At 38.6% G+C, this 13,034-nt stretch overlaps 1 protein-coding gene across 1 annotated transcript; it reads right to left on the reverse strand.

Annotated features, from left to right (window-relative positions):
- Positions 1-10,514: 10,514 nt before the first annotated feature.
- LOC104455245 (putative UPF0481 protein At3g02645) lies at positions 10,515-12,276 on the reverse strand. The gene is made up of 3 exons (XM_010070063.3): positions 11,502-12,276; positions 11,027-11,391; positions 10,515-10,907 (listed from the first exon to the last, which is right to left on the reverse strand). The coding sequence occupies exons 1-3, from the start codon at positions 12,274-12,276 to the stop codon at positions 10,515-10,517; spliced, it is 1,533 nt and encodes a 510-aa protein (XP_010068365.2).
- Between the last annotated feature and the right edge of the window lie 758 nt (positions 12,277-13,034).

A 13,034-nucleotide genomic window follows, 5' to 3' on the forward strand; every position in this document is an offset into this window, starting at 1 on the left:
GCTTGTTCGACGAGGTTTAGAGAGCTAACTTATATCTTTTAGTCGCATACAAACACATGTATCTTTCGCCTCGTTGCAAATATGAAAGAAAACAAGGCTGAGCTTCGTGGTGATTGCGAAGATGACTTTGAATATTATTAGCGTTGAAGTAGGGCAAGTGGTAGATTTTTTTTTTTTTTTTTTTTTTTTGGGGGCTGTTCTCCTAGGAACGAGGGCAACTGTCTTGAAGAATCAAGGGGTCGACTGATGGTCAAGAGCTTGGTCCTATATGGTAAGATTCCTTGTTCAAATCACAGCGATCTCCCAAACAGATCATCCGTACAATTTCCATCAATTAATGTGATCCTCTTTTTGTCTTCTTCTTCTCTCTCTCCTCTTTCTCCCTCACGTTTCCGTCCCTCCTCTTCTGCCAAGTCCCATCCACCCTCCTTTTTTTTTTTTTATCTTTCTTTTCTCTCCTCCCTCTCGCCATCCCCTGCAGCTCGCCATCCCTCTCGCCATCCCCTGCAGCCCCACCCCCTAAACAAGAAACTGTCTTGAAGAATCAAGGGGTCGGCTGAATGGTCAAGAGCTTCGTCCGATGTGGTACGAGTCTTTCAAATTACAGCGGTCTCCCATTCAGATCATCCGTACAATTTCCATCAATTAATGTGACATCTCTTTTTGTCTTCTTCTTTCCCTCCCTCACGTTTCCTTCCCCCCTCTTCTGCCAAGTCCCAAGGATGTTTGAATACCAACTTTAAATCCATTAGGTCCAAGGATGTTTGAATACTGCAAACAACGGCGTCAACATGCTCCAAGAATAACTCAATTAAATGGAAGAAGCGCAAGTTAAAAAGGCAGTGGAACGGACAAAGCCTGAGAGAACTCGAATATTTGAATATCATAGACGACACAGTATTACAACAAGCACAATGATAACATTTGATCAACACAGGCCTTTGGCATTAATGTAAGCAAGAAATGAGCATCTGTTGTAGAGATAGCAAACCCCGCAACTGTAATAGGATTACCAAAAGATAGACAACAAAATTAGAAATAAAAAAAAAAAAGCAATAGCCATTGCACCTCTGCCTTCTCTGAATTTCCGAGATGAAGATGACAAATTCCTTCTTTCATAACCAAATTTGCAGGGAGTGGCTTTTTCTGGCTGTGAGAATGACAAAGCTAAATAGCTTTATCATATGCATTATTTTCCATGTATATCGTGGCTAGCAGATCAACCACGCTCAAATCAGTTTCAGATGGATAACTATTTACATATTCAACCAAAATGCTGATAGCATGCTCAAGCTGGCCACATCTAAGGTACAACTGAAAAGTAAAGTAACAAACTTTTACATTTCTAGAAAAACATATGTCTACATAAGAACAATGTTCCCCAAAAGCACAACCTCACAGAATATTAGCGAGACACCGTGTCCATAACAGATTTTATAGAAGGCATAAAATAAACAAAAGTTGATAAATAATTATTCATCGTAATTGTAATCATACAAGGAGTGACACTATCTGACGGTTACTTCATCTTGTAATCTATGGCCATTGTCCCACCATAAATTTGCTCAAAAATTAACAATTTGGTCAAGACTTATTTGGTGAACAAATTAAAGCTTAAACAAAAGTGTTCATAAACACTGTCTAGATATTTGTCTAAAGAAAATAGAATGCTTTCTAGGAAGAAGAATCGACGTCAACAGTGACTCTCAATGGATCGAAACAAGATGGTCATTGACCAACAAACTATCATCCCATGGGAAACACTAGCAAGTGACTATATCTACTGCAAATGCTTCTCCAAGCTTCAAGAAACAACCAGATAGTGTGAGAAAAACCTAATAGGAGACCTCTTCAATTATAACATCTGATATTAAATTCATGAGTAAAGGAAATCAGCAGAATGTGAAGCAAAATGTATAGAAAACTAGATCCCCACTCTAATCGAACCATACATATATCCCAGAAACAATTTCCTTATATGATGGTTGTACCAAAAACTTTTTGAGTTTAGTCTTCACCACGAACTAACCTCCTCAATGAAATGATGAAAAGTTTAGATCCTGGACCAACTATTGCAAACATCAGACTTGCATATCATGCAACTCATGTGCAACTCACGCAACTCTGCATGATATTTTGAAAAGTACCTTACACATACAACCTATCCTCACCCTCGAGTAGAAAGTAGCAATTGCCCTTGAATTAACAAGATATAAGTTTTCTACTCCAACCCGCACAAGATGCATGCCCTAGATGCACACCAATGCACAAACTAACCATCCATCACCATGTAAATACAGCCCAGAAGCCCGACTATCATAAAGTACATAAACCATCAAATTAGCACCGGAAAGTAAAAACAACCATACAAATTAACCAAACAAAATCCAAGCCCAAAAGATAGATACTAAAATACCTATTATTTTAATAACCGACAAGGGTTCATTACAATTAACGAGTCTATTTCAAGCACATGAATCAAGAATTTATCTTATGAGAAATGTCTCATACGAGACAAGTTAGAAACCTTTGCCCCAGATCGGAGAGCTTCAACATCCTCGGGACTTATCTTATGTATCTGTTCAAACAACTCCGCAGCCTTTTGATAATCTCCAAGGTTTGAATGCGGTGATGCTTGGTGAAACAAGAGAGAAACATCTTTTGGGTCTGCTGTGATGGCTTTAGAGAGGCAATACCTTGCGACCATTGTTTCCTTGTTCTCGTGTACGGAAGAGCAGGAAATCAATAACACCACAATTAAAGCAAAAATTACCACGAGACCCTAAAGGCACACAGATTTATAGATAACGAGAGGTCGATTGTTCTCAAAGTCACTAGGTACATGAGGCGTCAAATCAAATCACATCATAAGAACCTTGAGACGTACATCAAAATTTGATACCAAGAAAAAAAATTGCATTCAGCCTTTTTGAATGACAATATTTTCACCTAGTTGACTTCTCACCAATGGCTGCACTAGTCGAGCCAACACCATTGTCTTCACTTTAACCACCCCTTCCACCGCATTACTTACCTCTAAGGTAAAACATTCCCCTACCAATCTTTTGAATCCCGAGCTTGGAAAGATTGCCACTCCAATAATTAATTGTGTTTTTGCTGGCCTTTAATTTATTGCATTGTTTTTAGTTTTAACACTAGATAGGCAACCTTTTGTTTTTTTTTTTTTTTTTTTTTTGGGCTTTCGACACCCAAAATCTTCAAAAGCTTATAAATACCAGCATGCAAAGTTACCCCAAATTTTAATAATCTTTTACAAATCAATATATTATCTTTGTTTTGAAAGGAAACTCAAATGTTGCCCATAACGCCTAGTTAGTCTAAAAATATTTAAGTCTAAGTATCCATCCCAGCATCAGCAAAGAACTTCAACATATGTACTCATATACATAAGTATACTGACCAGGTACAAGCCCTACTATGCAATGAATTGATGAAAATAGTGACGACCAAAAGCTTACAAGGACCGGGTGAAGAGACACTTCCACATTGAAGAATCTTTTGGCTTAAGATGTGCAGCAATCATGTAAAAGTCCACTGCTTTTTTGTCATTGCCAAGATCATCATAAATCCTTCCTAATGTATCATATGGATCAGGCAAATTTGGTGCTAGCCTGACCACTTGACTCGATATTGATATGCCCTGAAATTAATGTTCGGCCGACATGTAAATCCAATAGGGAGATAGAAAGGTGAATGGCATGATTGGGTTTGCTTGTGGCTGCGAATAAATTGGATCAAGAAAGCGGTCTGCGCGGTGGACGTCCAGTTCGTTCCCGGGCTGAAAAATGGCCGGAAATCGGGCTTCAGTGGCCCAGGAACGACCCTACACTAACCGCTAATAAAATCATTAGAATCACGATGCTGTTGGCTAAGCCTGATATTGTTCGACAATAAGCATGCTCATAAATGCAATCTGTGTCCTATGTTAGATATTTGTATACGTGTGTATAGATATACATTGGCTCTATTTACATCTTCATTTTTTAAAAAAAGTTTACTCTTTTCATCTCGTAGCTAGTTTGATAACTAACTAGCAACTTGCGTTATTCATTAGATAATTAGTTGGAAAAGGGCGGAAAGATTTACAGAAGTATCTTTACAAGATGCAAACTATTCGAAACCCCTCCTTGTAAACATTTTAAACCGATTTTTCCTCGCAAAACAGGCCATATACTGTCGTGTTTCTCATGCCTATCTCTTCTCATTTCACTTTCTCGTAAACATGTTTCGTTACGATTTTAGCTTTTCAATCAGTAAAATGGTGGTAATGGGCGACCAACGTCGGTGACTCCCTCGAGCGCTACCATAGAAGTTCCATACCCACCCGTGGCAAAAACATTTGATTTGCACCATGGCTATTAATCGTCATGAGCAAGCTCGTCACTGCTGCCCCGCCATGGATTTTGAGAGAGAATGGTCGGGTCGAGGTATAGTAATTTATACCAGCTTAGTGGGATATAATAGGCTTTTTGCGCCTCGGTTCCTGTTCATGTATGGATCTTTCGGTTCATCGTATCCGTACTAGTTATGTTTGAATTTGAATAACTTCTCTTTGCCTTCTAAAGGAGAGCCTTTTCTTTTTTTGAATCTTTTGTACACATCATAGTCTTAAAGTAGGAGAGACTTTAGTATTATATTCAAGGAGTTTGATAAGCCCTAAATCTATTATATGTATGTCAATTCGATACTAAATTTTTAAATTTTCTTGTTTTAGTCTTAAACATTTTCTTAATCCCAATATAGTCTTTTTGGTTAATTTTTGCTAGAAATTGATAATATAGCCATGTGCTAGTAGAACAACCAAATATGATTAGACAATCATGTTAGCAATTTGGAAAGAAAATTGATCCGAAGATTATATTGGAATTTTGAGCAAAGATTTAGGATTAATTTGTCAAAAATTGAAAGTTTAAAATTGAATTCACATTCATACAATAGATTTAAAATTAATTAGGTAATTCTCCCTATTTGAGCATGTCATGGTGTAAGCTAACATACACCGAAATTACATGCGTATTATTCAAATTGTTTATTTAAAAATGACACTTTTATGGTATTCCAAGTGTATCGCACAACGTTACAATGCCCCGTGGTAGTAATCTATGTACGAGAATATCGAGAAGTTGTTTGATATTGGCATGGTAGATATGTTGTGGAAGGGACTTAGAACTGGATCCAGAAGAGACAAGAAGGCAATTTGGACAAAATGGGAAATGGACACGAGGCGAAGGAACTCACATAAAAAGGCATGACGCATGATGTGCACGTGCCTGTAGAAATGTGGTAACGAACTTGATAGTGCTGCGCTAATTAGGTGAGGAAAAACCAAGAAAGTTAGGCAGATGGTTTGAGAGTCTCTAGTCCTGTTATTGTATAGCAAATACTAAAAAGGGAATAAAGAATTGTGATGAATTCAATTTTATCGAAAGTCCAATTAATTATCGAAGAATGTGCTCCGACTCCGGATCATAGTTTCTTACGCTTTTTCGTGGCTCTTAAAAACATATCATTAGGCACGGAAACTTAAATGCTTTACAGACGGATGGGGTTTACCTTCTTTTTTTTTTTTCATTCGAAGATCATCAGGATGTTTAGAATCCGATCCCGACAAAACCCTTTTGTTTTGTTTTTTTTGTTTTTTTTCTTTTTAATGCCGGAGGAACCGCTTTGGCCGACAGCCGCCACGTAAACCTCCAGGTGACGCTAGCCCAGGATCCACCACCAGGGCGCCACGTGTAATACACCTAATGGTTTGCCACCTCCCTGCAACTCGTTGCGGGCTTAACACACGACATTTCCCTTCAAAGGCAGGAGCCTACCTAGCGAGCCACCACGGCCGGTGGTAACAAAACCCTTTTATTTTGATGTTAAGGGAAGTCCACAAAGAAAATGTTTCCTATTTAGGAAAAAAAATTAAAAAAGAATTCTTTAATTATCACGTATCGCGTTTTTAATTTGAGAAAAAAGATAGATATTCCAAGTCCAGTGAATTCATCTCATTTAAAGTAACTTCCCTGTCACAACACATTTATGCATTTGGGATATAATCAAATGACATCACACACACAGCAGTCTAAATATGATCTAAGGATGAGCATTATCTGTTATGCTTATTTGATGAAAATTACCACATAGAATTACTTAATGCTAATATCTCTTTCTGGCAATGGCAAAAACTTCAACACACGGACACAACAAAAGGAAGATACTAAATTTGTAAATTTCCTTTGATGTTTACAAATTTGCTCTCCAAGCATTGAGACTTATTGATGGCCTGCTATATTAATGGACACATGATAATACCACCATATTTTGCCAGCGGCAAAAACGTTCATAGATTGGAATCAATCATACATTTTGAATGAATATGATACGAGGAGGATTTAAATTTAAGTTCGATAACTAAGGTAGATTGGTAACAATTATCTGATTATTTAATTTATGACCATAGCTATTTGCTATGTCTAACTCGTAGAATTATATCTATAATCATATCTAGGTAAAAGAACACCTTAAATATCAAAACTTGGCACACATAGATACTTAAATGCCAAAAGTTATAAAAGTGACATTTAAGTGTCACTTTTTTTTAAAATGAAAAAATTGAGTGTCACATCTAGTGAACCTCGTTGGAAATCTTACGTGGCAATTTTTTATTAATTTTACTTACTTACGTAGCCCGTTGAAAAGCTAACTCAGTAAAGAAACACAAAAATGACGTTGTTTTGGCACAATTTGAATTTTAATATAAAAATTAATTAACTCAAATCTTTTTTTTTTTTTTTAAAGGGAAGGAGGAAGATAAACAATAGCCGGCGGTTGAGAGCTCAACCTTCACTACCGTCGCCGCCTCGCTGTCGCCAGAAAGGTGGGGGAGGGTTGGCTGAGGTTGTCGAGCCTTGGCCAGAGGCCGACGACCCTAGTGGACCGATAGCAAGGGCCTGCGAGCCCTCGCATAAATCTGTGGCGAGAGTCGTGGCATTTCCCTAGATTTGGCAAGGTTGCTAGACCTCGCTCAACCGGGCTAGAGCCATCACTGGCCGGGTCGACCCCCCAACAAGCGGCGGCCCTTGGCTTGATCAGGCGAGGGCTGGTGACCCACGCCGGATCTGGGGGAGAGCCGCGACCTTGCCGCTGATCGGCTGGGGTTGCCGGCCCCTGGCCAAGGGTCGGCGACCCTAGCTGACCCTTCCCCCACCTTCCCGACGACAGCAGGGAGGCGGCGGTGGCAAGGGTTGATTTAATTTAATTAATTTTATATTAATTATTTACCCACGTCAGCAGTAAAACAATATTGTTTTTGCACTTGTCTAACTACATCAGTGTGCAAAACAACGTCGTTTTATACTTGGCTCGTCGGAAAATTGCCACGTTAGCATTTTGGTCGGATTTTCTCGCCATTAGCACTTAACTGATCCATTTTGCTCCGATTTTGACACTTAAGTGTCACTTTCCTAACTTTTGGCACTTAAGTGCCCCATTGTGCTATTGTGCTATGTTTTGGCATCCCAAGTTTCCTAGACTTTCCATATCTATCTCTTTGCATAATAAAAATATTATGTCTATTATCGCCGATTCTGTAGATCCTTTTGAAAATTTAGTACATATATGGCCTCTAATGCATGTACATATTTTACATGAACTTGACCTTATCTTCTCCACTACATCAACGCGAGGATTGAGTTGATGATAAGGTTACATTAGATGTCATGCCAAGTTCAACATTTTAATGTCAAAAGCACTATTTATCACACTTTTTGCTTTTTAAAATTATGCTTGCTATAAGCAATATCATTCATTGAGTAAACTTCCACTCTTTTTTTTTTCATGCATATATAACTGCCATCTATATCATTTTTCTTTATTGCCAATATGATTTAGAATGATTTAGGAATGCTATCGTCATTATGTACACTTTCAACCTTTTTTATTTTATCTTATGTATATGATGGTCCTAATCTTAATCCCAAATAATCTTTACTAAATAAAATAGCAAATATAATTTACCATATCATTTTAAATGAAGTTGCATGCACAAATGAGAACTAGTCTAAATACATATTAAATTCTTAAATCCTTTTTAAATAAATGTTTGGTTTAAGAAATTAAAAAATATTGAAATAGTCAATGATTGCTTTCTTTCTAGATTAGAATTTGTATAATTATATAGTTATGCCAAAGTGTCATTTGTCTTACTTTTTGTGTTTTCTAATTAACCCTTTAAACTTATTTTCCTAATTGTAAAGAAAAGAGGAAAAAGGTAAAATTGACCAAGAAAGATGACAAAAGGCAAAACGAAGAAATTGACTATTCGCATTCTGTTAAGATAGTGCATTTGGTAAAATAACTTAATTGTCCTTATCATGCAATAATCAACCTCATTCTTACACTTCATGTGAGAAACTTATAACGATCTTTTAATTTTATTTTTACTTTTCAATTTAATACATGTTTTTTCGGTTGAAAAATGATTTTTTCTGTTATTGAAAAGATAGAAAATATTTATCCAATGTTCTCTATGTAGATCAATAATTGCAGAGTGATAAAAAAGAAGACAATAATGACGAGTTTTTTTCAATTCTCCATGCTAGTAAAGTTTGAGTTATTTAAAATCAATCTGTCAAACTTTGCACACTTTTTTTTTTTTAAACCCTATTATTTTATTAAGCACGCAAAATTCGGTGTCCAAACCTGACACATCAAAATTTTCTATTTTCTTATCCTTAAACCTTTCTTTTTTTTGATGTAATAAATAAAATCTATAATTGGACAATCAATAACATAGCATCATAATGCTCAAACGATCAAAATTAAGCACAATTTCATCCAGAAAAACGGGCATAAAATTTTAGTTAACGGCTAATCTGTCATTAATTACACTAATCGCAATTAATTAAGCTAATTGTGATTAATTAGGCTAATCCCAATTAATTAAACTAACTATACTTAATTAAAATTAATCATTGTTAAATAAAATAATTACATTAATTAAATAAATAACGATTAAATAAATAAATTATGATTCTTTAAATAAATCATGATTAATTAAACTAAACTCAATTAATTAATCTAACCACGATTAATTAATATAACTGTAATTATTTAAATTAATCGCACTTCAATTTAATCTAAACCATCTTTAATCACAATTAAGTTTAAACCAACATTAGCTAATATTAAACGTCATTAATATTAAACTAACCACCCCAAACGTAATTAACACCCTAATTCTTTCAATGATGGCGAGCTCACGGTGACGGTGGTCCAACGGTGACGAAAACATGAGGCTTGCGACTTGAACAAAAACTCAACGGTGGCGGTGGCTCCTCAAAACCCACGGCCAAGCTTGGCTTGGGCGGTGGTGAACCAGCGATGGTGGCTTGCGGCGGGAGCGGGCCGTGGCAAGGATGGTGGCTCATGGTGGTGCTGGTGGTTCGGTGATGGCGGTGGGGTGGTCAAGCGGTGGACAATGGCGGCAACACATGGTGGTGAGGAATGGCGTGACTTGCGGCAAATGAGGGAAGAAAAACAAGAATGAGAAGTTGAAAAAAATAAAAACAAATGGAGAAAGTGTGGGGGGATGAGTTCGGCTGAGCAAGGGGATAGGAAGTGGGGGGAAGTGAGAGAGAGAAAATAAGAAGAATTTTCTCTAAAATCTTCATGATTTCCCCTTCACTCACTCTCCACAATTTCCTCTCAACCTAACAATTTGTCCCCTCAATTACTTTTTATTTCCAATTTGTCAATTTCATTTTATTTCCAATTTCTTGAATACAAGCCTTTTTGGTCCAAAAATATCAACCTTGCCATTGGGTTCGATTTTTCCTTTTCGACTTCCAATTTTCCATCCGATAATTCATTTTTCCGAAAATTTCGAACTTGCCATGAATTTGACAAACGATGATGCAACATCCAATAATTTATCCTCGAAACCCTCGAAAGTTTGATATGAGAAATCGAATTAAATTTCATGGTTAAAAATCAATCGAACGCGACCTTGGGTACGACATAAATTAATGAGTGGCTTTTAGGGGTTCTCGCGCGATTGACTCGTGGTTGATAATTCTCAATCCATATTTGTACCTCTTCAAATCGTGGACGACCTTCGGTGTCATGTAATCGTGAGAGTTCAATTACGTACCATAAATATAATATCAATAGAAAATCGGTTCATTGCACGAATATCGTAATCAAGCATAATCACCCGCAAACTGACTACGTACTTCCGTTGAATCAATTTATATCCGTTCGTTAATTGATTTATAACAGCGTAGTATTGACCATTGTCAATCTTTATGGTCAAGCGATTTATCTCTAATTGAATTCTCTAGTCTTTCACATTTTAACCCTATACGGTTTCATCAAATAAATTAGTTAACTCGTGAGTAATCAATTCAGAGTAAAATGATCATAAATGCGTTGATGAAATAACCATTTCATATATTTCGAAATATGGCCAAATTTCGGGATATCACAATGAACAATACAAATGCTCATGCTTTGTTGAATGCTTTGTTGAATAACCGAGGACAACTCAATACAGAGCAAAATGTCTGCAGAACCATGAGCAAAATGAGCACGACGGTGGCGACCACAGTGAGAAACTTCCAAGAAGAGTAGACGTACTTCCTCATGAGATTATAAACCTTGACCTTTCGAGTGCTGTTGTAGTACTCGTTGACGTCTCGAATCGTCTCGTCCAGCTCCGACGCAGTGCTTTTGGAACCTATGGATTTGATCACTCCATTGAAGAGCTCCACGACCTTGTTGTCGCTGTTCAGGCGGTTCAAGACAATGGACGCTTCCCTCAGCAACTTCAAATCCTCGGAGGTGTCGATAATGCCGTACATTAACTCAGTGTATCGTGTCAGAATTAAGGAGCCCCTCTGCGATATCATTTCGTAGGCCACGAGGTTTCGCAGCAGGACTTCGGTGGTAGCATCCAGATCGATATGAGGGAGCTTCAAGGTAGCGGTTCTCTTATCGAACGCAATGGTTTTGATACCTCCTGTGGCAAGCTTAGTTTGATCCCGACATTGCGGAGCTTTGACGCTGTGGGGATCATAACGATTTCTTGAAAAGGGTCATTTGAAAGGTACTCGGAGCATCTGGGAATCAATTGCATTGCCACTTGAATTATCTTGAAGATGAGCTCGATTGGCACTTTCGGCTTCTTCATGAAAGAGAATTTCGATAACTCCTTCCATGCTGCAGTGACTTTTGATGCTGGTATCGATACCATGTTGAAGAAGAGCTTGATCAGCACTTTCAGCTTCTTCATGAAAGAGCATTTCGATAACTTGTTCCATGCCTTAGTGACTTTTGATGTTTGTGTCGATGCCATGTCTATCAGACGGAAAAAGCTTGCACCTGTTGATAAGAAAGGTACATTTATTCACTTTTCTAATGTTTGGATACAACAAAAGAAGAAGGAAAGAGGTCATATCATCTAACGCATGGCATGGGGAATGAGAACTAACTTCTAAGCTCATTCTTCTTCGTCTGTGCTGCTTCTGGGCCTGTTGTTCCCAAGATGAGATTGTAAAGGAGATCGAGCAAATGCTTACGCTGAATGGCTTCAGACGGCAAGCACATTTCCAGCCGGAGAGGTGATATCCCTTCGCAGAACCTCGTCAACATCTCCCCAAGCTTCCCATCTATGGACTCATCTTCTTCATTTTCTCTCACTTCGTTCATCGAATTCTCGGTCTGCAACATTATTTTCCTCAGCACAAAGGTCGGAATTTGATTCTCCACCATCATCACGTCTTTGACGGCGGAGTCTGGGTCATCATCCCAAATTGAGTCTTCCTTGATTCCGATGTGGGGTGACTTGTATCTGTACAGTAGGTCGAGCAAGAACAAGCTGTCGATGGTCATGATCCATTTCAGAGTGTCCGTGCCGACTTCCAGGTGCAGCTGGTAGCTTGCGCGAATCTTCGCCTCCTCCGCTTGGAGCAAACCAGCCGTCCGATCGAATGCCGGGAGCTTCAGCGCTGCCTGTGCCCGCCGGGCTGCGGCCAGCTTGGGGTGCTCCGTCTGGTAGAGCTGTGGCCGGAGGTGGTGGTATGGTCCCAGCGCAACATGGTGCGGGACGTAGGCCTCCGGCTTTGCAGAGCTGATAGATTCAGGCACGCAATGGACGGAAACCGGGGTCTCAATATCGATCCCGTGATGTAGGGCGTCTCGGATGTGCTTCACCCATTGCTCCTCACTGAGGCTTGGGTTGATGATGGAGGTCGACGATGAGGACATGCTTGTTCGACGAGGTTTAGAGAGCTAACTTATATCTTTTAGTCGCACACAAACACATGTATCTTTCGCCTCGTTTCAAATAAGAAAGAAAACAAGGCTGAGCTTCGTGGTGATTGCGAAGATGACTTTGAATATTATTAGGGTTGAAGTAGGGCAAGTGGTAGATTTTTTTTTGTTTTTTTGTTTGGGCTGTTCTCCTGGGAATGAGAGCAACCTGTCGTGAAGAATCAAGGGGTCGGTTGAATATGGTCAATAGCTTGATCCGATGTGATAAGATTCTTGTTCAAATCATAGCGGTCTCCCTTTCAGATCATTCGTACAATTCCCATTTCAGATCATTCGTACAATTCCCATCAATCAATGTGGCATCCTTTTTGTCTTATTTTTCTCTCCCTTACGTTTCCTTTCCCCTCTTCTGCCAAGTCCCCATCCACCCCACTTTTTTCTCTTTCTTTTCTCTCCTCCCATCCCCTGCAGCTCCTCCCCTTTTTCTTTCCTTCTGTCTCTCTTTCTCCCTCTCTCCCTCTCTTCTTTTCCTTCCCCCTCGCCCCCCATTCATTTTGAATTTGCAGTTCCTAGTTTGGCAATTCACGTGTTACTCTCACTCTTAGTAGTGTCTGTAAGTGACTCAGTATTGTCTACATCGGAAAGTGCATATTCAAATATATTATATCGCTTATCTATGGGGTTTTAATGGGACTTATATCTTAGTAGTCTATCTTTCCAAAAACTCAAAGTAATATAACGGTATTTGTAGC

Source organism: Eucalyptus grandis, chromosome 7 (genome assembly GCF_016545825.1).
Source record: "Eucalyptus grandis isolate ANBG69807.140 chromosome 7, ASM1654582v1, whole genome shotgun sequence".
NCBI lineage: Eukaryota > Viridiplantae > Streptophyta > Magnoliopsida > Myrtales > Myrtaceae > Eucalyptus > Eucalyptus grandis.

What these genes read in the sequence shown, in the direction of transcription:
- LOC104455245 (XM_010070063.3), bottom strand. Translation starts at nt 12,276, where the DNA reads ATGTCCTCATCGTCGACCTCCATCATCAACCCAAGCCTCAGTGAGGAG. An exon ending in GAAGAAGAATGAGCTTAGAA is followed by an intron (nt 11,392 to 11,501) that starts GTTAGTTCTCAT and finishes TCTTATCAACAG; the next exon opens with GTGCAAGCTTTTTCCGTCTG. An exon ending in AACTAAGCTTGCCACAGGAG is followed by an intron (nt 10,908 to 11,026) that starts GTATCAAAACCA and finishes ATGATATCGCAG; the next exon opens with AGGGGCTCCTTAATTCTGAC.